A 25,474-nucleotide genomic window follows, 5' to 3' on the forward strand; every position below is an offset into this window, starting at 1 on the left:
GTTGGAAGTCTATCCTTTCTATGGCTATTATTATGGTAATTTTTAAAACTTAACCTATTGGGGAAAGGACGCACTTACTGAATACTTTCATTTTATAGAGGCACAGAAAATAAATTACTTTAAGTGATGTTTTACCCAGTTGAGGTAGCTATAGGCACTGTCTGCTTGTTTAAACTATGTTTTATAAAAATCATTTAGGTACTTCTTTAAATTTTCCGGTCTTTGTGGAAATCCTTGGGGGAGGCCTTTGTCCAGTAGTGGATGTCTTTCGGCTGAAACGACGAACGAACTTCTTTAAAATACTTTGAAAAGCCATGTCAGAGGGATATTTCCTAGACCAGTCCTAAAATAAAAAATAGTTGTTGAAAGTAATTTTACATAGGGTAATTTGTGAAGCCACTGAAATAATTCGTCATAATCGTCAATCTTCAATATTTCCTTCATTTTCCTAAGTATGCCAAGCTTAGCAAACAAAAACTGGAGTTTATAATGAAAGCTGCGAATTCAAGTTTGTTGTCAGTCAACTTTGTGGTAAAAGCACGCTACCTATTTAAGACAATCATAAACAATTAAGCGTAGGTTTATTTAGATTACATCAGATAGAAAAAAAGCTTTGCGGAGCTTTTTTAAAATGTTTTTCAACAGTAATTGATTTAGCAGTCATTTCAATAAAGACATTACAGTAAAAATGCAACAATAGACCCGTTACATTAACCGGCAAATGCACGTCACATCTCCCCAATCCATTGTGGGGCACTCAACATTTCTCGCCTTCCATTATGCTCATAATGCACTTGCGCTATCTTTTTTGCTTGAGTTTACATAATCCTCGAATGTGAAGGTTGGTTGGCGGGGAGGCTGTATGACCGCCGATGCCATCGCCTCAGTTGGAAGTGACGCGCGCGCGGTCGCGCCTGTGCAGTGACAGTTTACTTTTTAATTTATTTTTTTAGTGCTGTGCTCGGATACAATGAGGCTGATTTTTTGGGTGAGTCTGGATTTTGTTTTTTTACCGAGTTTTGAGGTCGAGTATTGATGGCCAGGTTTTGATCGCGCCGCGGGCGAGTCCACTTTCTTTAGTGAAAGTCGAGTGATCATCGATTCATCATCGGAAGAGGGCTCGTTTTTATCGATTCTGGTTACCGTTATTGGATCACTAGTTTTTTTTTTTTTAGGAAAAATTTCCTTCCTGGTTCTTACTTGGAAAAATTTAATATTGAACTTGTCGCCTTTTTACTATAATACTATTTTAATGAAAATAAACGATTAATTCGTATGATATAAAATAACTACAAAATATTTAATTACCTTATAAATATTATCTACCTACCCAATTAAAATTTTAATATGCACAGTCAAATCAAGATTCGTTTTATAAAAAGTTAATTTCTAAGTGATATAAAAATAGAAAAAGCACGAGCTTCGGTATCGACTGGTTTTCAAATTGGTGAAATTAGTGAGAGTGAATCAACAAGTTTAGACGAGAATCGTTTAACGACGGCCGAACGCATAAACTCAATTAGTGAATTTGTTAAATAAACTTTTTATGGTTGCAAATTTTCTTATCAATGGTTAACCGTTAAGACAGACTTGGAAGCAGAACTAGATCAAACATGATTACTTATGCTAGGGTGACCCTTGGACTCATCGCAATTCTTTCGTCAGTTGGCAGTCGGGTTGACTGAAAGAAAAATGTAAAGAAGGCAATATTATACAGCGGAGACTATCTGGGACAGAAGGAGACTAGGTTAAACATTATTACTTATGCTAGGGTAGAAGACGCTTGCATTTTCCGATCTGTGAACTCTATAATTGGATGTTGGATTCATCGCAATTCGTTCTTCTAAGTATTCCGATTTAGAGTATAAACACTAAACAATATTCGTTACTTGCCTTATTGAGCTTTTTTTAAAGTTATCATAATAAATGGTAAATCCAGTGTCTAAGTAGCTCAGTTGGAAGAGCAGTCGCCCGGCAAGCGGAAGGTCGTAGGTTCAATTCCCGCCTTAGGCAGTTCGATTTTTTCAAGTTATTTATAATTTTCAAAATAAATGGTATTTTGAGTCTATAAGGGCCTAAGTACTGATTAATATTTTGATTTTGGTATACCGATCATCACCACCGTCTTTGCAACAAGATGAGTCGCCCATGCGTTGCTTGTTTGAGAAAATCGTACGCTATTATCGGAAAGTGACAGAAAAGTAGTAAAGCTCAGAACTTCAGTTAAGATGAACCCAAAATGCAGCTACAATTATCCTTTGTTTATTAGATTAAGCTTTATACTTTGACTATAGTAAATAAATGAGATTTAAGTATTTTTGATTCCTGAAAACAGCATTTATTTTCAAATCCTAATAACATTTGACAAGAATTGGTACAATATGGTGCCATCATCACTACAAAAGTGGGTCAAATATTCACGGAACTAAAGACATCTACTGTAACTTCAAAATGAACCCCGAATACAAAGTAATGTAACTGAAATACAATTTTTTCCCCAAATATTAAGTAAAAATACTCTAATGTTGTGTTTAAAATGGTTTTATGGCTTTTATTAGCTCAGTAATGTGTTTTTATTGTGTCCGTTCAGACGCGTGCCAGAGCATTAGTCCGTTAATAATTTATTTTATAATAAAATTACGAAATAGCACGCTTGACTTTACTGCCTCTACTTTTTTTGCCGTGACAAACAATGTGTTTGTAATTACATAGAAAAATCCCTGTTTGTAGTATTATAAAGAGCTGTGGTTTTCCGAATAAAGAAAAAATAAAATAAAAATAGGTATTTTAACGACAAATTACCACTGTAATTATACATACATGTATAGAAGAAACACTATTGATGACAAATACAAAAATTAGCTACTACTACAAAATTCAAAAAACACATCCTAACAGCCTGTCAATACAGTTTCATTAGCACAAAACAAACTTTTCCACACCTTTATGCAACGAACTAATGCAACAGACAGACATGCAAATTTAATGTTTCCTTTCGCACAGTAAGTCGGCACATTCTATAAGTATTTCGTAACTGAGAGATTGGGAGGCGGTCAGATGAGAGGTTATAGCAGTTACAGTTAAACTCGTTCAAAAATAGAAAGGCACTTATATAGCATTGTGCTTTGGTTATGGTTTTCATGCGAATTTTTTGCGTAAGATAAAGTAAAGCTAGCCTATAAACGTCCCGCTGAAGGGCACAGGCCTCATCCCACCTATGGGGTAACTTAGAGCAAATTCCACCACGCGCTGGGCCCATTTGGTGACAAAACGGGACTATTCCCACCTCTCGTTCCCACCACTGCAACTCCTGTGTAGCCAGGATCTACAGCTTGACCGCCATAAAAACCCAACCAATGAAGGTCAAGTTTGTCCCGGGGGAAGTTGAAACTGTCATTGGACCCGCAACGAAATAAATCAGAAGAACATAATAGGAAGAGTTCGAAATAGGGATGTTTCCTGGGTTAAAAAGCAAGAGTTTTAATTAGTCCGTCAGTTAACTTATCAAAAAATACTCTACACGTATTTTTCACTTTTTCAAACTAATGAAAATTTAAAGAGATAAAGCGCGCCAAAGTTCATAAGAAGAGGCCCGTGACGTCAACGCGTGCATAAAAGTGCCGCACGTTGTGACGTCGTGCGGAACTTCAACGCACCATAACTATGTAATTATTTAATAGATTGACAAATAAAAATATATGTGTCCAATATTTTTTGATATTAAACATGACGGACTAAAAAAAATTTTTTAGGAAACTAACCTGCCCTTATACCTCTGATTAGGTGTTAATGACTGATGCTGACTAAGTGAGCCGAGACCCACTTTTAATTATAAATATTTTCCTACACCAACATCCACCAAGTATAGTTCTTAAAATGTATTATGTCCTTCTAGATTGAAAATTAACGGTTTTGCTATGATTACTTCATTTCTACGAGCAATCCAGGGAGTTAAATTCAAAATGGATTAGCATTAACAGATAACCTGCGACAAGTTACATTATTTGCTGGTTGAACTAAATAATCTTGAATTCTATAAATTCACTTTTTAATCCATAAGATTTATTAGATTTAAATTTCGTTGCTGGCTAGATTATTCCTTTGACTAACTAGGAACAGTCAACAAAAGTCTATGTTAAGACTAACTTCCATGCCTCACCTTTCACCTTATGAAACAAAGGTCAGAAACTCGGGACAGGCGACTATACCTGCTAATAAGTCTATGTATAAAGCATAATAAACACTGAGGTTGTGTCATAATTATGCTAAATTAGTTGCTAACGGCAGCTGATATAACACCTCGGTGCAACGTTCGGGCAATCATGCTGGTCAATCATAAAGTAGGGTAGTTTCAATGGCTAAGTATATTCTAATCATGAGGGAATAGAGTTCAGTGAATGGCTCTATAATGGTGCTATGGTTGGTCAGTTGGTCTCCCTTGACTCAAACTTTCATGGTTTGATTCCTAGGTGGGGTAACATTTTGAAATAGGCAACTTTGTTTAGATATTTAGACCTAGTTTGAATGGGATATTACAGGTTTGAACCAATGTATAACTGTGACTCAATCGAAATTTAAAAACCATGAAATAAAAAGCCTGTTGGGATCAAAGAATTACTTTTGAATAACCAAAAACATTTATTTATTCTGATGTTTTCATTTCTGGCTGTGAAGATTGCATCCATTCTTCGTCAGACTTGAGCATATAGTAGCTAAATCCTATTATCTAGAACAATCTCAAAATCTAAATCTAGAAAACATTTCAATGCCAGAGAAAATACGTGCTAACTCTAGTTAGTGCCACGATTTTGATGGCATCTTGCGTGTAAGCTCGCATGGCGTGAACAAAAATACATCTACGCACGTCAAGTTGTTTTGGTGAGAAAGTTTGTTTAATAATTTTGTAAAACGGATCTTCTAAAAAGGTTAACTAGTCTAGATTAATAGGTCAATATTAACATTTTCAACACTCTAATAATAACGAATTATTACCTGATTTTACCTTAATAATAACACATGAGCCAACAACCATAAAGGTTATTCTATTTTAATAGTGCATAATGTCACAAAAATTACGTCAAGTAGTCACGACATGTCCAAAATTGCATCCGAACGATTCAACGTGTGTCATACGGTGTCACAATGTTGTAACAGTCGTTGCGGTGACAACACGAAAGATGATAATCAAATTAGATGCGCCGGCGCAGCATTGTTTCGAGGTAGGTAGTAAGTGTTTTTAAGGAGACACTGGTTTTCAAAGAGGGATACATGAAGCAGCTGGACTCGATAACACAGTCTATGCTGGTCAACCTTTTCACACTAGCACTAAAAACGCTAGTTGATGCCCATTAACCGCTGCCCTAACACAAGCATATACTTTACTAGCGGCCGCCCGCGACTTCTTACGCGTGGATCCCGTTTTACTCCCTTAGGGGTGGAGTTTCGTAAAATCCTTTCTTAGCAGATGACTACGTCATAACATCTACCTGCATGCCAAATGGCAATGCCAGATTTTGTATGGAAGGTGGCGTCTTTTTTTTTTCGCGCGGCCATCGACCAAACTTTGTTTTTTGATTACAAAATAGTGTAATAAACCAAACTTACTATGATATGTATACCTCTAAACTCAGTCTGAACTGAGTTACGAGCATTAGAAGTTTGATGATTTACATACTAGATTTGCTTTTTGCGCGCAAGTTTTGTAAGAAATTGCAACAAAATAGTGTCATTGTATGTGTAAACAAACAATACCATCCATTAAAGGCTCCAGACATCAGTGTGGAGTAGAATCAGCGCAATAAAAAAATAGCGCAATATTTTGTTGCAATTTCTTACAAAACTTGCGCGCAAAAAGCAAATCTAGTATGTAAATCATCAAACTTCTAACGCTCGTAACTCAGTTCAGACTGAGTTTAGAGGTATACATGTCATAGTAAGTTTGGTTTATTACACTATTTTGTAATCAAAAAACAAAGTTTGGTCGATGGCCGCGCGAAAAAAAAAAGACGCCAATTTCCGGCATTGTCTTTTCAACCCGATCCGTCCAGTGGTTTGGGCTGTGCGTTGATAGATCACTATGTCAGTCAGTCAGTCAGTCACCTTTGAGTTATTTATATATAGTTACATTAAAATAAAGTAAATATGTCCCCATCAAACTTGGTTAATCGGGTACTGTGTACTGTATATGGTCTATAGGCAGCACGCCTCAACTTCACAACTACCTGCCTGGAGGCAATTTTGTACACACGGATGACAGGTGCGTGTCGAAAAAAGCTCCCGCACGAACTTTGTGGATACAAAAAGATAGGTTGATTTACATAATGACGCTTTAATCTTACGCCTCTCATATATCGTACGACAAACTTGGACGTTTAATATTTCATGTATTTAGAACTTTTTTACATTGAGTCTAGCTAGACTTCTAAACAGCTTAAAATCTTAATTTCTCAGTTAAAAAGAAACAAGATTCAAATAGAGACATAGGTTATTTTAGGGATAAAGTTTATTCAAAAATTATGACGGAACCTTTATAATATCATGGTCCCGTTGCGCTCACTTCCCGTTTCCAATTAAGGGTTAAATAAACAGCTGTTAAAACGGATGTAACACTGACTTACCTGGTCGGCAGGATTTGATAACTGGGGCGGGACGTGCCCGGATGGGGTTATGGGTTTACCAACCATAAATATAAGTTCCATTGCTTATAATTTACATTAATGTCAAGCGTAAAATAAACCTAATGCCTGAACCGTAGGTATTATGCTTATGTCTGACATTAAGCGAACTTCTCCATGTTCGTTTGATGTCAGATTATATTTATAACTACCGTTGAGATAGCAATATGGTAAAATATGGTATGGTGAAATAAATGCATTTGAAACTTACCCAAGGATACAAGAAGCCCGTTTAAAAGTAAATGACTAAAACTTAATATTTAGTTATAGTTAAAAAAAAGTAAATTAGTCGACAATCGAGACATACAATACAAATACCGCTGCACGGCTTTTGCTACAAAAAGCTAAAGTCGAGTTAAAGTTTACATGGAGAAAGTTATGTAGGTAGGTAAATAAAGAAACAAGGGCATCTTTAAGTAACTTTATATGTATAAAAGTACATATAACGATAAACCAGTAACTTCGTGTGCCATTTGAATTAATGCATTCCCTTTATAATTACACAGCAAGAGTCGAGGCTCTACATAGTTATTAGTGATCTCTTTTATCGCAAATTGTTTATCGAGATTAACCGCTTAATCCGAAGGAAATCAGACATTTACCGAAGGAAGCAATACCGGTACAAGTAACGCAGGTGGTCTACTATAAACGATCGATCGAATTATCAACGACAAGCTTTTGATTGCGGCTTCGCTTGCGTGGTTAAAATATAGCCTGAAAATAAGAGAAAAAACAACGCACATCCATTCTCACATTTATAATATTAGTATGTGTAGTAGAGTCGACACTATATTAGAACCTACGACAATACTGCAAAACATTCGATATGCTCTACTCTGTTGCTCTTTCGGAGTTCTAAAAAATTAATGTTTTTTTTATGGATTTTTATGGAAATTGTGGCAAAAAAATGGTTGGTAGTACATACTTGTTGGAATGAACCACATCGTTTATAATAACGTGCCCAAATAAATGACCAAAGTTATATATTCTAATTTGTTTGCGTATAAAGTATGTGGTTTCAACTTTGTTTTTCCTATAGCTTTTCTATTTTCTCGAGTAATTTAAGAAAGAAAGAAAGAAAGAAAGAAACATTTATTGCCATGGACATCACAGAAGACAAAAGATGTAAATAATAGAAAAAAAAAAGTAAAAAGTAAGTAAGTAAGTAAAAAGTAAATAAGACATAGGTGACATAAAATAAAACATACAATGAAAGTGAAAGTAAAACTGAGCAGTGCCACCCTGTCGCACAGCGATGTCCATCGCAATGGGACCCCACTCAGCATATGCCATGGCCCCCGGTGAGGGAGGCCACGACGCTGGTTTTCAGTGTGCCCCATGCCGAGTGGGAGTCACGGACACTAACCTATACTGCATAAAATATACATACATAAATAATAATAATAATAATGATTTAGCTGATTAATGCCTGTTTTCACCATCAATCCCTTTTAAATAACCCCTATGGTAACACTTAACAGGAATTTTGTTTGGATAGGGGTCACTTAAAAATTAGGGATTGATGGTGAAAACGGGCATAAGTCTTCTTTTAAATTGTAAATAGCTATGCCTATCTAATGAATAACTGTAGTTGGCTGCACCATCCATAGCCAACTTACTTTAAAGAAAATTTATTTTACAAAATAGGCGGTGGAGGCTCCATCAAAAACTATTTTATTCGCTCGATATTTACCGCACTCGATATCGAGTATCGACTAGAACTCGGAATAAGCTCCCGCAGCAAATGCTAACACGATTGCGGCTCGCTCCACTGAACGCGGCCTTGACTTTGAAAGCTATTTCCGATCTTTGTCGTTTCTCGTAAAAGCAGGTGTTTCACGAAGAAATTGGCCATTTCGATCGTGTTTTGACCCAGTTTCGAATTGTGATTGAGTGTATGATGAATAATAGAGAAATCTTTCTGATTCAACCAAATATTTTAACGTCATACGTGTATGTAGTGTGGTTTTTTCTGCTCGTTCGAAAGCAAACTGTATGCTTTTATAGACTGTGACACAAGGCACTTTGATTTGAACATATTGTATTACACCCACATTGACAAACTTAAAAGTGATAGAGAAAAATCATTGGTTTCGGACTCTAAAGTTGTCTCTTTCAACTCCCATAAGTTGATTGTGATCTTCAAAAGGACTATGCAACCAGAAAATTCTTAATTACTACTTACTACGAGGACTTACTAGTAGGCCCTTATCAGAGCACACCCCTTTCCAATCCTTACTCTACCACCATATTGTTAGGACCATATCGACTAGTAACAATGCTTGCTCTACCACCACTCCACCACATCGGGACCATATAGACTGCAGGTGTAGTGGTAGGTAATACTTGAAATCAAAAGTTTTCTTTGACTCTTTCTCTTGTCACTTGAATCCAGCTAAGACTCTCGCTGTCTTAAAAATTAATACAACGGGTCAACGGGACTATTCCCACCTCTCGTTCCCACCACTGCAACTCCTGTGTAGCCAGGATCTACAGCTTGACCGCCACAAAAACCCAACCAACAACCCAACAACGGGTCAGTCTTAATATTTGTTCCAAAGCGATTCATTCACCCAAAACAAAACGCTTTTGTTATTAACAAAACATCTATTATTTCTCCAAAACCCCGAGCTAAGCGTAACTTGTGACAAATGCGCGTAACTCGTAACATGCGCGCGCGCAGCAGCGTGTAATGTAGCGTAAGCTTCGTAATGTTACGCGTTTGACGCTTGGACGCGTGGAAATTACTTTTGGCTGTTATTTAAATGACATAGTATTACGGTAATGACTTCTGTAAACATAATAATTGTTTGTGTTTAGAATGTATTTTTACAAGAAGAAATTCTTTACTTTTTACCTTCGAGACTGCAGTTTCATTTTCATTTAATTTCAACACTTTTAATGCTAAAATGCTAAGTCGTTCAGGATTAGTAAAATTTTCTATGTAAATATCTCATAATTCATATTAACAAAATTACCCCTTAAGGTGAATATAGACTAGAGTATTTCTATGTAATGTAAAGTTCTTGCGAATGGTCCATTACAGGTAAAATGTATAAATAAATAAATAATATGACGTTCGGTTCGTTGCTCTGTCACAAGTAAATGCTCTTTACCCTGCCACTAACGTACCATATAAATGTGTATTTTACGTATATGTAAAAAACTTACAAAACACATGCAATACTGCTAATTATTTCTAACAGTACAGAAATCCCGTTAACAACATAAATTACCATAAAAGTATAATACAATAAGTACACACAAATCTTCTTTACACGAAATTAGCATCGTATATCATTCGCACGCAAATATTAACGACTAAAACGTAATGTCAGTGTTACGTATCACCATAAACTTTTACTCACTCACAAAATGCTTATTTGATTGAGTCGTTAGCCGATTAAACTCTATTCCTAAAGGTTCGACGCATATAATTGGCTAGGTAATGTTTTTTTCTGCTCCTACGCATGTAATTGGACAAATGACGGTAAAATTGACTGATGATGGTTCTTCTATCACATTACTCGGTTGCTATCAACCTTCGCACGATCGCAGTGATGTGTGAAATGGAACAGAGCCGTCCGTAGAGATAGCGTCTTTTTTTGGTTATAAATTTTTATGACACCTCTTAACTACTGCTAAATGAATGTAGAATACAAAGTAGCTTAATTAATTTTAAGTGGCGACTAATGGTCGTTCGTTATACAATGTCATTGCATAAGTGCAATTTGAGATTTTTCGTCATCAATTAAATATTTAACCTGTCAAAATTCTTTGTCATTTTACTTATGATGCATTTTCGGGATTCAAGTCATACATTAAGAAGCCAGTCTCTTAAATTTATGATAGAGATTAACTAGAGATATATTATAAGAGATCAGTGATCACTGATAACGATAGAGGTTACTACCACGAGCTTACTAAATAACTATGTAAAAACCAAGCGACTCTACGGTTTTATTCCGCACGACCTTCCGAGAAAGTTCATAGCCGAGTACGAATCAGTAAAAGTATTTGACACATCACACGTAATTGTAAATTAAGCAAAACCTTACATCACGAACCTTACCGCTTAGGTAATAAGACCCAAAGTACACGCAGCCTTGGGTGAGACTTTTACTTTTTTCTGACGCTAACTACCGGCAGATTCACTTTCATTAACAGGTTTTTGTGATATTCGTTGGCGCTGTTTATTTGGCCAACGTTTGACGCAACATTGGTTAGTATAAAAATTTAATTTGTAATCATCATCATCATTTCAGCCATAGGACGTCCACTGCTGAACATAGGCCTCCCCCAATGACTTCCACATCGCACGGTTGGTAGCGGCATCCAGCGCCTTCCCGCTACCTTTATCAGGTCGTCGGTCCACCTTGTGGGTGGACGTCCCACGCTGCGTTTTCCGGTACGTGGCCTCCATTCCAGAACCTTACTGCCCCATCGGCCAATTAATTTGTAATATAAGTTGGTTAATATAAATACAGCGGTGACACAGAAAATACTGTGTTTTAAGTTTTGTAAGGATTAGTAATCATCATGTTCAATGTGAAGAAATTGTTTACGTGTTTTTTGTATTCAAGCTGAAGACAAAAGTCTATTGCATGTTTTGTAAGGCTGCCATTTAAATGCCTTCAAAATATATTTTACTTTAAATATAAGTACGCCTAACTACTAGTTTTAATTAAAAGAACACAAACATATTTGTTGCAAACGTTAATAAATTAAATGTCATCTATTTCTTAAGTTACAAATATGAGATGTTTTATTATGACTTTATGATGCAAAATTTTACTCTGAATATAAATTGAAACTGTGTTTTGCGCCATATCTTGATCATCAATGCAATTAGTGATTTTATGAATACTTAAGCACTTTTTCATTAATTCAATTAGCCGTAATTGATTCTTAATTTAAATACGGAACCCTAAAAAACAACCATAACTTAAAGAAAGAGCTTAATAAAAGACTCAGTAAAAGTATTTTCTTAAACACATAAGTGCTTAACAACCATCACTCATATAATCCGATTAACTAAATACATTTCGAAAACTTTATGGTTTTAATAAATAACTAACAAAATGCATTCCCAAATAAAACTAATTGCGGTTGGATTTAAAGTTTTATTGCTCTTATCTTAAAAATCAATGCGCGGTCACGGAGGTCTAAATTGATAGGAATTCCAAAAAATAAAGTTTTTGTAACCATTAATTTTGAAGTAACGCGCTATTAAACAATTTCTTGCTGGAACTTTATTGAATTTATTACGAGTTATACGTTACATCACGGAACATCTTCACTCCACAGTGTTGGAGAAAGGCATTTGAACATTAATTTGATCAGGATTAATATTTGAATAGATTAGACTAGATAAAGGAATACGTTTTGAAAAGAACAGCTTTCTAACTAGAGCTTTTATAAATAAAATGTAAATATTTATGGGCACGTGAAGCTGATGGCTGCTGGGGCAGGAAAGTTCTTGAGTGGTGACCACGAACCGGAAGACGTAGCGTGGGCAGGCCTCCCACTAGGTGGGCCGACGATTTGGTGAAGGTCGCGGGAGATGCCTGGATGCGAGCGGCGCAGGATCGGTGTTTGTGGAAATCTTTGAGGAGGCCTTTGTCCAGCAGTGGACGTCTGACGGCTGAAACGAACGAACGATGGGCACGTGGATTTCATATCATGATCATCGGTCATTCCAATGTTAAGGTTAATTCTTTACATTTTAGATAGCTTCTTCATCGTCATCATGGGGGGTCATTTAGTATCCCCACTGCCAGAGCATGACTTTAACCAGAGGCAAATGAAGGATTTGACCTACAAAAGCAACTTGCTATTACAAAATCTTTTCTACCTGCCATGTAGGGCGCAATTTTTGAATGTAGCTTACCTTCGTATGTACTTCTTAATATTGTCTCTTTTCGTGTCATTTGCAGCATAATAGTATGCTTGCTTTTTTAACAGTTTTAGATCTTGTTTGTATCAGCCAAATGACGTCCACTGCTGGACAAAGGCCTCCCCCAAGGCTTTCCACAATGAACGGTCCTGTGCTGCCTGCATCCAGGTTCCTCCCGCGACCTTTACCAGATCGTCGGTCTGCCTAGTAGGAGGCCTGCCCACACTACGTCTTCCAGCCCGCTTTAGAGTCTATATTTTGGAAATTACTTGTATCATATAGACTCCCTAAAGGAGTTTATCGGGACTATTCCCACCTCGGTCCCACCGCTCCAACTCCTATGTAGCCAGGATCTACAGCTTGACCTCCAATAAAAAACCTAACCAGTGAAGAAGACAAGTGAACTCTAAACTTTACTATAACTTAAGTAATGAAATAAATTAAGCAAGCATTCCCAGTACCGTCCAGTGACAAATATCAAAATGTCGGCTCACCATCAGATTAGAAAGCCAACTTACGTTTTACTTATCGTTAGCATAAACAGGCATATAAATAACTCAGATTTATATCTATCAGGAGGTTTATTTGATTCCGAATAGCTTGGAAATGAAAATACACTTATTTGAATTACTTTTAGAACTTTTAAATGAAATTTAGAAGCGTTTTAATTCCAAGAATGTTGTTTCTCATGAAAGACATCAACGAGTTAGAACCTCTCTTCACGACGTTCTATGTAATATTCATTAATACTATGACATTACTGTAGAGTGATGCCACCTTAACGTTAAATTACGCATAAATACAAACTTAGTAATATTACAAATTGAGTGAAATTGATTTTCAAATTGTGTTTTTACCATAATATGGAACATTATGTATATTATGCAACTTCCCTTGTGTTGAAAATTTATCTGTGGATTCTTTCCAAAATACTCACATCCCAGTTCTTTTATATCAGGGCAATGTCTCTAGTAAACGTATCTATAAAAGTACCAAATCTGAAATCTGAAAGAATCATAAACCTATAACACATCATATATCAAGTTATTTATTCAGTCCTTCCTTACGCCCTTTCCAGGGCCAAGAAGCTTAAATCAAATCAAGAATCAAAAGTAGCGCTCTTTATCTACACTAATATTATAAAGAGGAAAAGTTTGTTTGTTTGGTTGTAATGAATAGGCTCAAAAACTACTGGACCGTTTTTAAAAATGCTTTCACCATTCGAAAGCTACATTATCCACAAGTAATATAGGCTAAATTTTATTTTGGAAAAAAAATAGTCGGGTCCGCTATATAATGTAGTCCACGCGGGCGAAGCCGCGGGCGGAAAGCTAGTTCTGAATATAATTAAAGCTTAGATCACGTAGATGTGCCCAAAAGGTTGAGAAATAAAAGCTCAAAGGGTTTTATTACCAACTTACCGCATAGTTATATAACAGAAGATGAGCCACAACAATTTAAACAGTAACACGAAATGACAATCATCTCCAAAGGCATTACGACCACAAATTGTCCCGCGGCGGCAGTGAGCCGGTGCCTTTACAAATTATAGCAATATTGTATAATGTAGGAAGAACAACGGTTTTCTGGAGATGAGAGCGGGTATCAAATCAGAATATTGGGTGCAATTCTGCTTAATTCAATGAGCGATGCAAAAATACAATAATATACACTCGCGAGCAAAAGAATGGAATTACCCTATATGTTGAGAACTAAATTACTTATAGAAGATAAATAAAAATGGCTTGTGAGGGCTCGAAACAAAACACAAGGGTATGATTCCATACTTTTTCTCGTAAGTATACAATATATGAGTTATAAAATAAATTAGGACAGATCGAGCTATATATACTCGTATAATACATATTTATATATCTACAACCCGATTGAGCTAACTACGCACCTCGCCGGAATGCGATTCTCCCTCCCACTTCCCGCTCACCTCCCCTTGTTCGCCCCGTCTGTACAAAAGCGTCGAGGTGACGTCATGGCTGCCAGGTACGCAGTTAATTTGACTGGGTTGTATACTTTTTAAAGCACCTTTCTGCTGTTCATCATTTCATCATCATCATTTCAGCCATAGGACGTCCACTGCTGAACATAGGCCTCCCCCAATGCTTTCCATGTTGATTGATTGGTAGCGGCTTGCGTCCAGCGCTTCCCTGCTACCTTTATGATGTCGGTCCACCTTGTAGGTGGACGTCCCACGCTGCGTTTGTCGGTACGCGGCCTCCATTCCAGAACCTTGCTGCCCCATCGGCCGTCAGTCCTGCGTACTATGTGCCCTGCTCATTGCCACTTTATCTTGCTAATCCGTCGGGCTATGTCAGCGACTTTAGTTCGTTTACGGATCTCCTCATTTCTGATTCGATCTCGTAAAGAAACAAATGTTAAAACAATCTTTCTCCAAATTTGACCTACCTTTCTGGATCGAGCGGGTTGTATGCACCTTTATAGCACCTATCTGCTTTTGTCTGTACTTAATCTAGTGCTAGGAAAATTCCAGATTACACGATTAAACAGCTTTGCACTGGCTACGCTACTATCAGCCTGTAATTACGGATCTGTATCATCGTGTCAACTAACGAAGAAAGTGCCTTATATGAAACCTACAAATTATTCAAAGTGTGCCAACCGCCTTATGAGCGATTGTAGGTACAGTCGATGGGTATTGGCCTTATACGGACCCTTATTATGTAGGGACAACCTCTTGATAACATTTTTACATTATTTAAGAACATAAGTACAAGAAGGACGTACATCTAGTTAGTACTAGCACTAAGTAAATGTTGTATCTTAGTCATTTTAGTTTTTAAAGGTAAGACTACGAGGTCTTTATTTTGCACATAACAAATTCCCTTTGTGAGCTCGAGAGTTAAAATTAAGTTTAAAGCTTAAATAGGTTAGCGTATAATTATTTGAACTTAATTGTTGGAACGGACCATGTTGACTGCTTTAACTTTAAAGAAAAAACTTAACCCAAAAAATATTAATTTCAGATGACGCAATTAGTACACATAATATTTAAAAAATACACATGGCCTCAGAAGTATTTTTTAAATATCTAGCTCTCATAAGGTTAATGAAATAAAAAAGACGGGAATAAAAATTAGTTCTCAATCTAATTACTATGTTTAAATAGTTTGAAATTTGATATTAGTCAAAAGAAGAAACGAGTTATGTACTTTGCCTACGTGTGTTCAGGTTGCTTGTTTATGTAACGGCTTCTCTTGTTGATTGTACCTGTACTTATCAACGATTAAGTATATACTAGTGCGGGTAGTTTCGCGCGTTTTCACTGCACCGTGGGAACGGCCAATCAGCCGCCGGCCAAGGATGTTGATCAGCCGGTGAAACTGGACGGATTCGGATTGGAACCAGCTGGAATTCTGGAATTGGATTCCAGAGGTTCATCAGAGGATCATTCTCGTGATTAGTGTCGTGTGTCTTGTTAAGTGGTTAATTAGAAGCTCAGGAACAGAAAACAAAGCTGTAATTGAAGATACAGTGTTATAGGTTGTTATAGGGTTTTTTTTTATCGTGTGCGTTGTGCCAATTACCTCCTTAATAACGGATTTATATTTATTTTTATGGTAAAACAGGCTTAAAACAAAGCATTAAGTCTCATAACCGAATTGAGAACAAATACACAGACGCCCGTATTTACAAACACTACTATGAGGTCTCACAGTGCGCGTGGACGCACAGGGTGACATACGAACTAATCACAGAGCTCTATTCGACGCTGTGCATTCGATTTGCTGCTTCACTTAACTTAAGCAAGCATTGTTTGTGAATACGGGCGAGAGTATTTCACCCAACATAGCTTTAAGTTTCCTTAAAAGATACACCACATTGTATAGCTTCATATACTGTCGTTATACAGGCCCTACAAAGGTTGGCAACTTTCTCAATAAAAATAAAGTGTTATGATTATGTTTTAACTGTCCCCGTAACCATATCCTCTTGCCATGGGAAATTTAACATAAACTTATAGACAACGTTGGTAGTTAAACTGGGTTAATGGCGTACAATTTATTGATCATTTGTTTTTATTTACTTAGTTATGTCATATTTAAACAACGAAAGATGTAGGTAGGTACTCGGAATGTTAGGAAAATCTTGTTTTCATTTTTGGTGTTTTATATTGATTTTGCTTTGATTACAAAAGTGTGTGTCTACTAGATAAGTCGCCCGACAAAGGCCGTGGGTTCAATTCCCGCCTTAGGCAGTTCGATTTTTTTCAAGTAATTTTATAATTTTCAAAACAGCTATGTTGCCATGAAATTGTCTTGTTTGAAAAATTATTTGATTTTTCAGTTTGATCGAGATTTATGCACTTGTGATTCTTGTGAACGTCAAAATAAGAAAAAGTTGGCTCCTAAATATTATTCATAGTATCAAAATTAGTTCCACAATCTAATCACAAACACCACCCACAATCGTGCAGGCCGTTTCCAAAGCACAACCGCTTAATAGCTCTCCAATTCCGCCCAATAAACCAATCAAATCCTTAATTGAATTCAATAATCTAATTAACTAAAGCCACAAATAGCTCGGATTGTTCTCCCTAAAACAAACAAACTTGTTCTGAAGATCTCGCTGCTTTCTCAAGCTGCGGGACCGGTCGGCGCGCGCGCAACTCGAAATCTCATTTGAATTTAGAGATTTATGCACCTTACGCTGACGTGATAGAGGCCATGTTGGAAATGAGCCGCTTGACATGATTCCGGGGAAACCTTTTTGGGAATGCGGAATTGGGGTGCTTTCTGTATGAAGAATTTCGGACTTGATTTTTTGTGTGAGGAAAAGTTACTTTACTTAAATTTATTATGTTATTTTACAAGCAAATTGATTATTTGTTTTCTTTAATTTGTCTGTTATATGTCCCATTACTTATGATCTCAACTCTAAAATAAAAAATCTCACTAACTAAGGAATGTAGGTAGGTGACTATTTGAGTTTAATTCCTGTGACCAAATAGAAAAATCCTGCAGCTTTGGAACAGCAAACATGCCTAATAATCATCAGTATTGTATAATGTAACCTAATCTTATACATTCCTATAAAATCTTCCATTAGAATGATCTACACCATTAATAAATAACGCACTTCATTTCACTATGGTCATATGGTTCACTATCCAGTCGTTGATCGTTTTCTTCTCTTACGTTTCTTATTTTTCCTCTAATTTAAATATAACTGCACACCGCGATGACCATGTGGTCATCTGGTCATATGCCACGTTGTGTCATTAGAAAGTGGCCGCCGATGGCCCTTACTCGTACATTGCGAATGCCGACGCGAATATACTCGTGGAATGTCTCTACATGGTCAATACGCAGCTTTACATACAAGTATATGTAGATGGCAGTACATCAAGCAAACTACTGTGATTTTTACCCGACTGCACGAGGCAAAGGAGTGGTAATGTGTTTAACAGCCTATGTATATGTATGTATGTTCCTTTGAAGCACTATAGAGACCAAATGCTTGGGGCGATTTTTATGATTCGCACGTCAAATACTTATCACAAACATAAAATTATTCATTGATGCCTCCGACTGCATTTGTCAATACTTAAGTTGTCTTTTTTATCTTTTTAGTTCATTTTTACGCAGTTGGGTTTTTTGTGTAATTGTAACTAGGTATTACCTGTATTCTGATGTAGACTGAGGTTTACACTATAAAGTAATAATCCATACTACGCAAACATTTTTGAAACAATTATATTACTAGAATAATAATATTCGTTTTTATTATTGTTTAAGTAATTGGATTTGGTATTTTAGTAACGTACACCCTTATAGTTTAGGTATAGTGTGTACTACGCACATGCACATATACCCAATATGTTCTCAAATTCTTAAAGGTAATGAGTACCTAAATGCCTAAGCATTTCTGGACAAGCTGATCTCAATTTAGATTGCATCTATACTCTTCGGGATGAAACGGTCAGTGAGAACAGCCAACCCAGTCAATATTTTCGAAATAAAATTACATCCATAGATTACATCATTAAAGTCGTTGATATGAAGTTACTGCCATGTTCCAGAAGCATGGGACGCCAACATTTTTGTGTTTCCAATACAAAAGGCATAGAATCCACTTGATGCGAATTGGTAGCCGCTTACCCTACAAGCCCAAATACATATCGAATGGAGAGCCAAGCGTGAATCGATCTGGGCCGACCAACGGCTCGCCAAATAGAAAACGGTGACCTTGCGGTGATTTGAATATAAAGACTAAGTTTAGAAGAACCAGGAAAATTCCTTGTCAAAACATTGTGCCAAATAGGCCACTGGGTCTCGGTTTATAAATTCCAGAAAAACTTTTGCTGAACTGTGCGCAATGGGTTAACTAAACAGCTATAATTCTAAAATCCTTCATAAGAATCCTACGTGGGAATCAAACCCGCAATCACCAAATTTTTCGACTCCACGCTTCATCCACTAGGCCAAGACAGACGAAGAACTCGTAGTATACGCTATGTTATTTGGAGCTAATTGGTGTGACAGATCTAACAATGATGATCCCACGTCATTTTAACTTAACGGTTTTGTTAACTAGGTAACCAGACTGAACCATAGACTACCTTAGCTACAACTTTATTATTAGATACACTACCTAATTTGCCCATAGACTTTCTACTTTGTAAAGAACACCTTTAATCTTTTCTCTCACTCTAAATTTTAGGTCCTGGCTACACAGGAGTTACGACAGTGTGAACAAGAGACCACCTGGTGGGAATGCCCCTTTAACTCTAAAATAACTTTAAGCAATATTAATAATCTCTACCAGCATTCATTAATAGAGACGGAACGGACGGTCTTGTGTGTTGAAAAATTAAAAATAATAATTAGTTTAAAAAGTTATTTAACTACAAACATTTTTGTAAAACAAAAGAGCAATAATTGGGAATAAGCCAACATAGATAATATCAATAAACAACATAAACAAACAAGGTATCACAAAAATAAAACAAAGACAAATTATACATGAGTATTTCTCAAAAAAAATGTACGTAACGAAACGGTAGTAACGAAATAGTAAGGCCATAAGGCTTGTTATACATTGGCGAAATATTGTGAATGCTCTTCATTTATTCAATTCGAAATATTTGTAAGTATGCACCCAAATACGGGGTAATATTAAGGGGTTAGAAATAAAATAAGGGAGTAATCATTCATACTATTTTAATAAAATTATTTTTGTTCCATCATGTTTATCCATTTTGATTCCATTTGAGTCGTTCTCTGTAAGCTTTTTGCCTTTCGGCATTGGTTTTTGGCGGCATTCCTAAAAAAACAAAAGAAGTAATCACATAAAAACGTAATCTAAATGATTTGATAATTTTTTGCTGGTGGCACTTCTGTAAAGCAGATAGTATCCAATCCTTTTGTTATTAACGCTCTATATTTTTTTAAATAAATTAAGTAGTGAATATTACTATGCTTAGTCAGGTAATAACAGTATACACTCAGCATTATGTTGTACTTTTTCGTAACGTAACGAAATTAGTAAAAAACGTAACGAAATATTAGACAAAATGAGATCAGAAACAAGTATTTTTTTGATAAAATTTGTTACAGCAAATATAAAAGCTTACTAAATGTTCGTACCACACGTATTACAAAAAATGGTTAAATGAAGACTTACCGTTCTATATAAAATCGCTGATTTTACTGCCTGTTACGAAAAAGTAATCCCACAAAACACACACGTTTTCACTAATTTTCGCGATAGATGTTATGGCGGAGACGTCAGGCCAACAGCCATTCAGAGTGCAGCTATTGTTGTCCGTGTAAAATAAATACGGAATTGTTCAGAAACCATGGGAAAGTAGAAATAAATCGTAACTAAAGAGTAAATAACGAAATAGTAAATGAGAGCGACTCATTTTGTTTTTTTGCTTTAAATTGCCAATTCATTATGACACCCCATAGAAAATCAATTTGATACAGAAACTGCGATTACTGTAGAACGATAATACAAAGAAATTTACAATAATTTAGTTACGTATCGCATTTTATGAAACAAAAATACATGAAAAAGCTAGGGTGGCAAACAGGTTTTTGTATGAAAGGTAAAAAAGGACTATTTTTAAAATATCTAAATATTTGGTAATAAGTAGGATTATAGCTATAATTCTTCGTTATCTTAAAGATTAATATTCATCCTTCAAAATTGTGCGTGTGTTTTTTTTGTGTGATGATTTATAAATATAAAACTTTTGAACTGTTTCAAAGCACACTTTTTTTTTTCAAAATGTACATTTTTTTTGAGAAATACTCACATATAAAAGCTTAATCCACCTACCATCGGTGTCCAACGGTATCAATGTGGATTGTGGATTGATGTTCGGAAGTCATTGGCAGTCGGGTCGACTCCCAGCGCATCAGTGGCGACACTTTCACCGCACAATGGCCCATTCCACTCTTTTGTTTATTGATACGCACTTTAATAGGGCTGTCAATCAACAATAATGATCACAAGCTGACGAATTAATTTTGGATATCGTGTGTAACACAAAATTGAGAAACTATAGCACCTACCACATAGAACTACAAGTAAATTCAATTAATAAGGCTCTACATAATACAAAAGACAACATAACATCTTTTAAATGTGGCTTCTTTGAACAAATAAATTCGCGAAAAGTTTAAGCATGAGACTCAGTTCAAATTCACGGATTTGTATTTCAGTAATAAATGATCTACATAATATACTGACTTATTAAAATAACTCCTGTAAGCATACTCAAAATGTCTAGGCGACAAAAAAATAATAAAGGCCTCCAACCCATTTATTTGTGTCAAAAAAAAACACGATCAAAACATTTCTTCTACTATACTTTTATCAACCGATATTCAGACTAATCTATTTTAATGTACCCATAGTAAAAGCTGTCCTTGAATAAATTATATCAAAAACTACATCTTACAACCAAGTGACATCCCTCTTTCGTTGACATTAACTCTACATCCGCCTACCTGTGTGAATACTTACAACTTGATAGTACACATGGCACATCAAGCAAAGCACTGGACCTTATGTAGTTGCAATAAGAACGACTTTGCAACAAAATAATATAGTCTTATGTACTGTATGGTGATTTATTGGAGGAAATTTGGAAGTTCACAACACACTTAACTGGCATTCAAACGTATTGTGACTTTATTATGCCGGTTGATGTTGTTGACTACGTCTTAGCAGCTTCTTCAAATGAACAAATCAAATCAAATTCTTCTTGTGAATATTGTGGAAATTGTGGTCAGCAGAACTCTGGTTTCTGATTTATTGGCTCAATCGAACGTATTTGGAAATATACAAATGGTTATGATTATTATGAATAGTTAGGTACCTTTAAGTTTGTGTTCCCAGTTTTTTTACTTCTAAGTAATAACTCACAGTGGTTTCTTAATTTGTTTCCCATCTAGGAATTGAACCCAGCTGAATTTTTGTTAATTTAAATTAAGTAATTAAGTTTGACCGGTTTATTATCACATAAAGAAGTTTGTGTTCCTCCTTTGGAATCGAAGGTACGACTTCCGAATTAATAGTATCGGGCGTTACTTTGCGGAAATCTATAGTTAGATATTAAAAAGATAAAATTACTTAGCTTAAAATTTCCGCTTAGTGACGCCGACACAAGTACCCAACTGCACTATCACACACACTACCCGCTGAAATCGTGCACAGAGCCAATAGTACAAGCAAATGTAAAAAGCACCGCCCGCCCGCCCACAAATCGCATGTGACATAGATGCAATAGTTATTAATAACTTTTAATAACGACTTCCGAAGCCTCCTTCCTATCTAGCCACTGCTCTACCACCTTAAAAGAGTCACTCTATCATTTAATAATCTTTACAGGCAAAGACAATAGACAGACACAGGCAAGTTAATTAAGATGGAATCGCACCTTGTTAGAGTGAAATGAATGAAACTGGCGGTCGGACTGTATCTACCTAATCGCTGAAAATTATCTGTAATGCAAAAAATCATAATTAGGCTGTAGTGTAAGTAGGAAAAAGGCTATTTACGGGATTGAGTTATAGATATATTTTTTAGTTAATAATGTTTTCGTTTCCGTCCACCTTGTGGTTAGCCTCATAAAGTTTGCAGGAAAGCGCTGGATGCAGGCCGCTGTCAACCAGCCAATCTGGAAATCATTGGGGGAGACTTTGTTCAGCAGTGGACGTCATGTGGCTGAAAAGATGATGATGATGTTTTCGATCTACATTTGTCATTTTTGTCCTCGTATGATGACGGTGAGTGGAAGATGCATCATGCGGTCCACACAGCTCATGACCGTAGTCTATGGAGGAACACTATATGTGGTCGCAATCCTCATCAATGAGGGACTGTGGAATGTATAAATATAGCGAGACATCGCCAAGAACTCTACCAAGGTTAGCTATAAATATGGTTACCGAATTTCGGACCATTCTACTGAAGTTACTGAGTATTCTGTACCTACATTTAACATGAAGCTCTCGTATAAATAATTATAAATCATCTATAGTAGACTATGTGTGACTAAAGTGGCTTTCCTGCTCTTATATCATAAACAAAACACCTTCAAATCAACAAACACATCTCGTTTTCGAATCGATTCTCGAAGTCACGGCTTGACGAAAACAATCGACAGATGAAAGTACCCTTCCGATGCATAGTCGACAGCATATCAGACTATACATGTTTGTTGAAAATTCGTCCCTATATCAACTGCATTAGATCCCATGGTATTTGACTTGACGTGCCGTCGTCTGTACCTTGTGTCGTTGAACCGTCGCGTGCGCAACCTCCATATAGAGCCGCCATTATCACCTGTAGGGCTGCCAACCAAACGTTTAACAAATAGTCATAAATAATAATGAGGTTCTTAACAAACATAAAAAGTGTTACATCTTTTATAGCTTTATTTGTGGCTCATCTGTTACTATCTGATTACGTGTGTGATAGTTTTTATGTGTTTTTTATTGTTTTAGTTTCATAGCCCATCAGTACATAACATATTTTATTGTTCTATTTTACTAGGCCACATAACATAATAGTTTAATGCTGTTGAAACTTGAAACATAACTTGAGATCGAATCTCGTTAATTGCGTTATTAATAAAAGTTTAATGGTGCCACGAAAAGAAATAAATTGGCAATACAACAGTTATTATTTAAATTCTCGTGAATAGATAATTTGTATTACTTAATTTTTATTTTTGTTTTTTCCAAGTGCCAACCCTATTAATGCGGTGGTCACGGCGCCTTCAATTTTTTAGTACTCCACGTGACAGAAGGTTTATCTGTTTTCTTTGGTTTCAACAAGAAAGTATTAAGCAAATAATATTATGTCACGACAACAGAGTATGCAAGTATCTTGATGAAACAAAAAAGATTTCATATTCATCAACAAAACCTTGTTTTTCACTCACTTCTATTTTAAACCCTTGAAAAGGAGGATGACAATGATTTAGTGAGATTCTTGCGCAGCTTTTTCTCACCTCTGGCACATTTATTGCAGGGATGTTATGGATATCCATAACCGTAACCGAAACTTTCGGATATCCGAAATAAAAAAATAACCGTAACCGAAACCGAAACCGGTAGCTACAATATTATTCCTATATCCGTAACCGTATCCATAACCGAAACTACATATCCATAACATCCCTAATTTGTTTTCCGTATCCCAAGGCAGTAGCAGGGTTTAAGTACCTATTACTGCGACGTGTAAAAGCGCTTTTTAAAAACCTATTTGTAGAAAATAAATGACTATAATATCACCCATCAACTGTCAAACATCTCCAACCAGTAACATGACCCGCCATAAGATATGCTAATCGATTCGTTTTCGTTTTCAACACCTGTCCGAACTCATTGTGTGGTCATAAATGTCAAAGATGGCTTCCGACTGAACGGAACATTGTGATAGAGACATTGTGGTTCAGAATGCACGCCCCCATCGGCTTCTGGGAAACAATTAGTGTGCATTGCAAGTAGGAGAAAGGGGGACGGTAGTTGTGTGAAATCTTTCATTGCGAACTTTGGATTTGGTGACTTTACTTGTTGATAGTTGATATTCGAGTGGCCTTAGTTGACTTAAGAGCCCTGTGGATATTTTCATGAATAACACGATACAGCTTTAGCCCATTTTTTTAGATTGGTCTACGGGCCAAGTCGCGGGCCATTTTTAAATATTTTTTCTTCTGGCAACTGGGCCCATATTCAATGTTTTATCTATCTACTCTAAAATCTTAGACTGTCGACAGTCGACTTGGCCCGTGGACCAAGCTAAAAGTGGGCCAAGTCGCTGGAAGACTGAAATCCCACCTTGAGTCTATTGACCGACTTGACACACTTTTGTCACATTGTTTACTATCTACTTTATTTAATTATGTAAGTTACGTCAACTAAAACCTTAATTATATCATAAATAATTTACTTAAAGTAAACAAAATCGTTGTCAGCAGTCAAGCACGAGAGCACGTCAAGCTGTACACTGTAGGGTCTTATTTAGTTGCAATAGGAACTATGTTGCGACGAAAATGTATGACTTGATGTGCTTTTGTCTGTTGAAGTTACGCCTATTACGCTTTCTAACGTAATATATGCAATAGTAATGTATGAATTAACCGCTCGTTGAATATGTATAACGAAAATTTTGAATGTAACGACAGCTCAATGACTGAGTCAGGAGGTTATGGATTTGAGTGTAAACTTAACAATAATAAGGCAAGTAGGACGTTGCTGAAAATAACAGACAGTTAAAGGTGGACCGACCTCATAAAAGTAGCAGGAAGACGCTGGATGGCGGCCGCTAGTGCCGCTACCAACCGGGCGATGTGGAAATCATTGGAGGAGGCCTATGTTCAGTAGTGGACGTCCTGTGGCTGAAATGATTA

The 25,474-nt window shown here is 36.3% G+C and overlaps 1 protein-coding gene across 1 annotated transcript in view; it reads left to right on the forward strand.

Moving 5' to 3' along the window:
- The first annotated feature begins 891 nt into the window (after nucleotides 1-891).
- The window catches only part of LOC135080104 (uncharacterized), a 43,081-nt gene continuing 18,498 nt past the window's right edge, over nucleotides 892-25,474 (forward strand). Inside the window, exon 1 of the mRNA XM_063974784.1 lies at nucleotides 892-988. Within this exon, the coding sequence (XP_063830854.1) occupies nucleotides 971-988 (18 nt within the window). The 5' untranslated portion in view covers nucleotides 892-970. The remainder of the gene's footprint in view (nucleotides 989-25,474) is intronic.

This window comes from Ostrinia nubilalis, chromosome 17 (genome assembly GCF_963855985.1).
Source record: "Ostrinia nubilalis chromosome 17, ilOstNubi1.1, whole genome shotgun sequence".
NCBI lineage: Eukaryota > Metazoa > Arthropoda > Insecta > Lepidoptera > Crambidae > Ostrinia > Ostrinia nubilalis.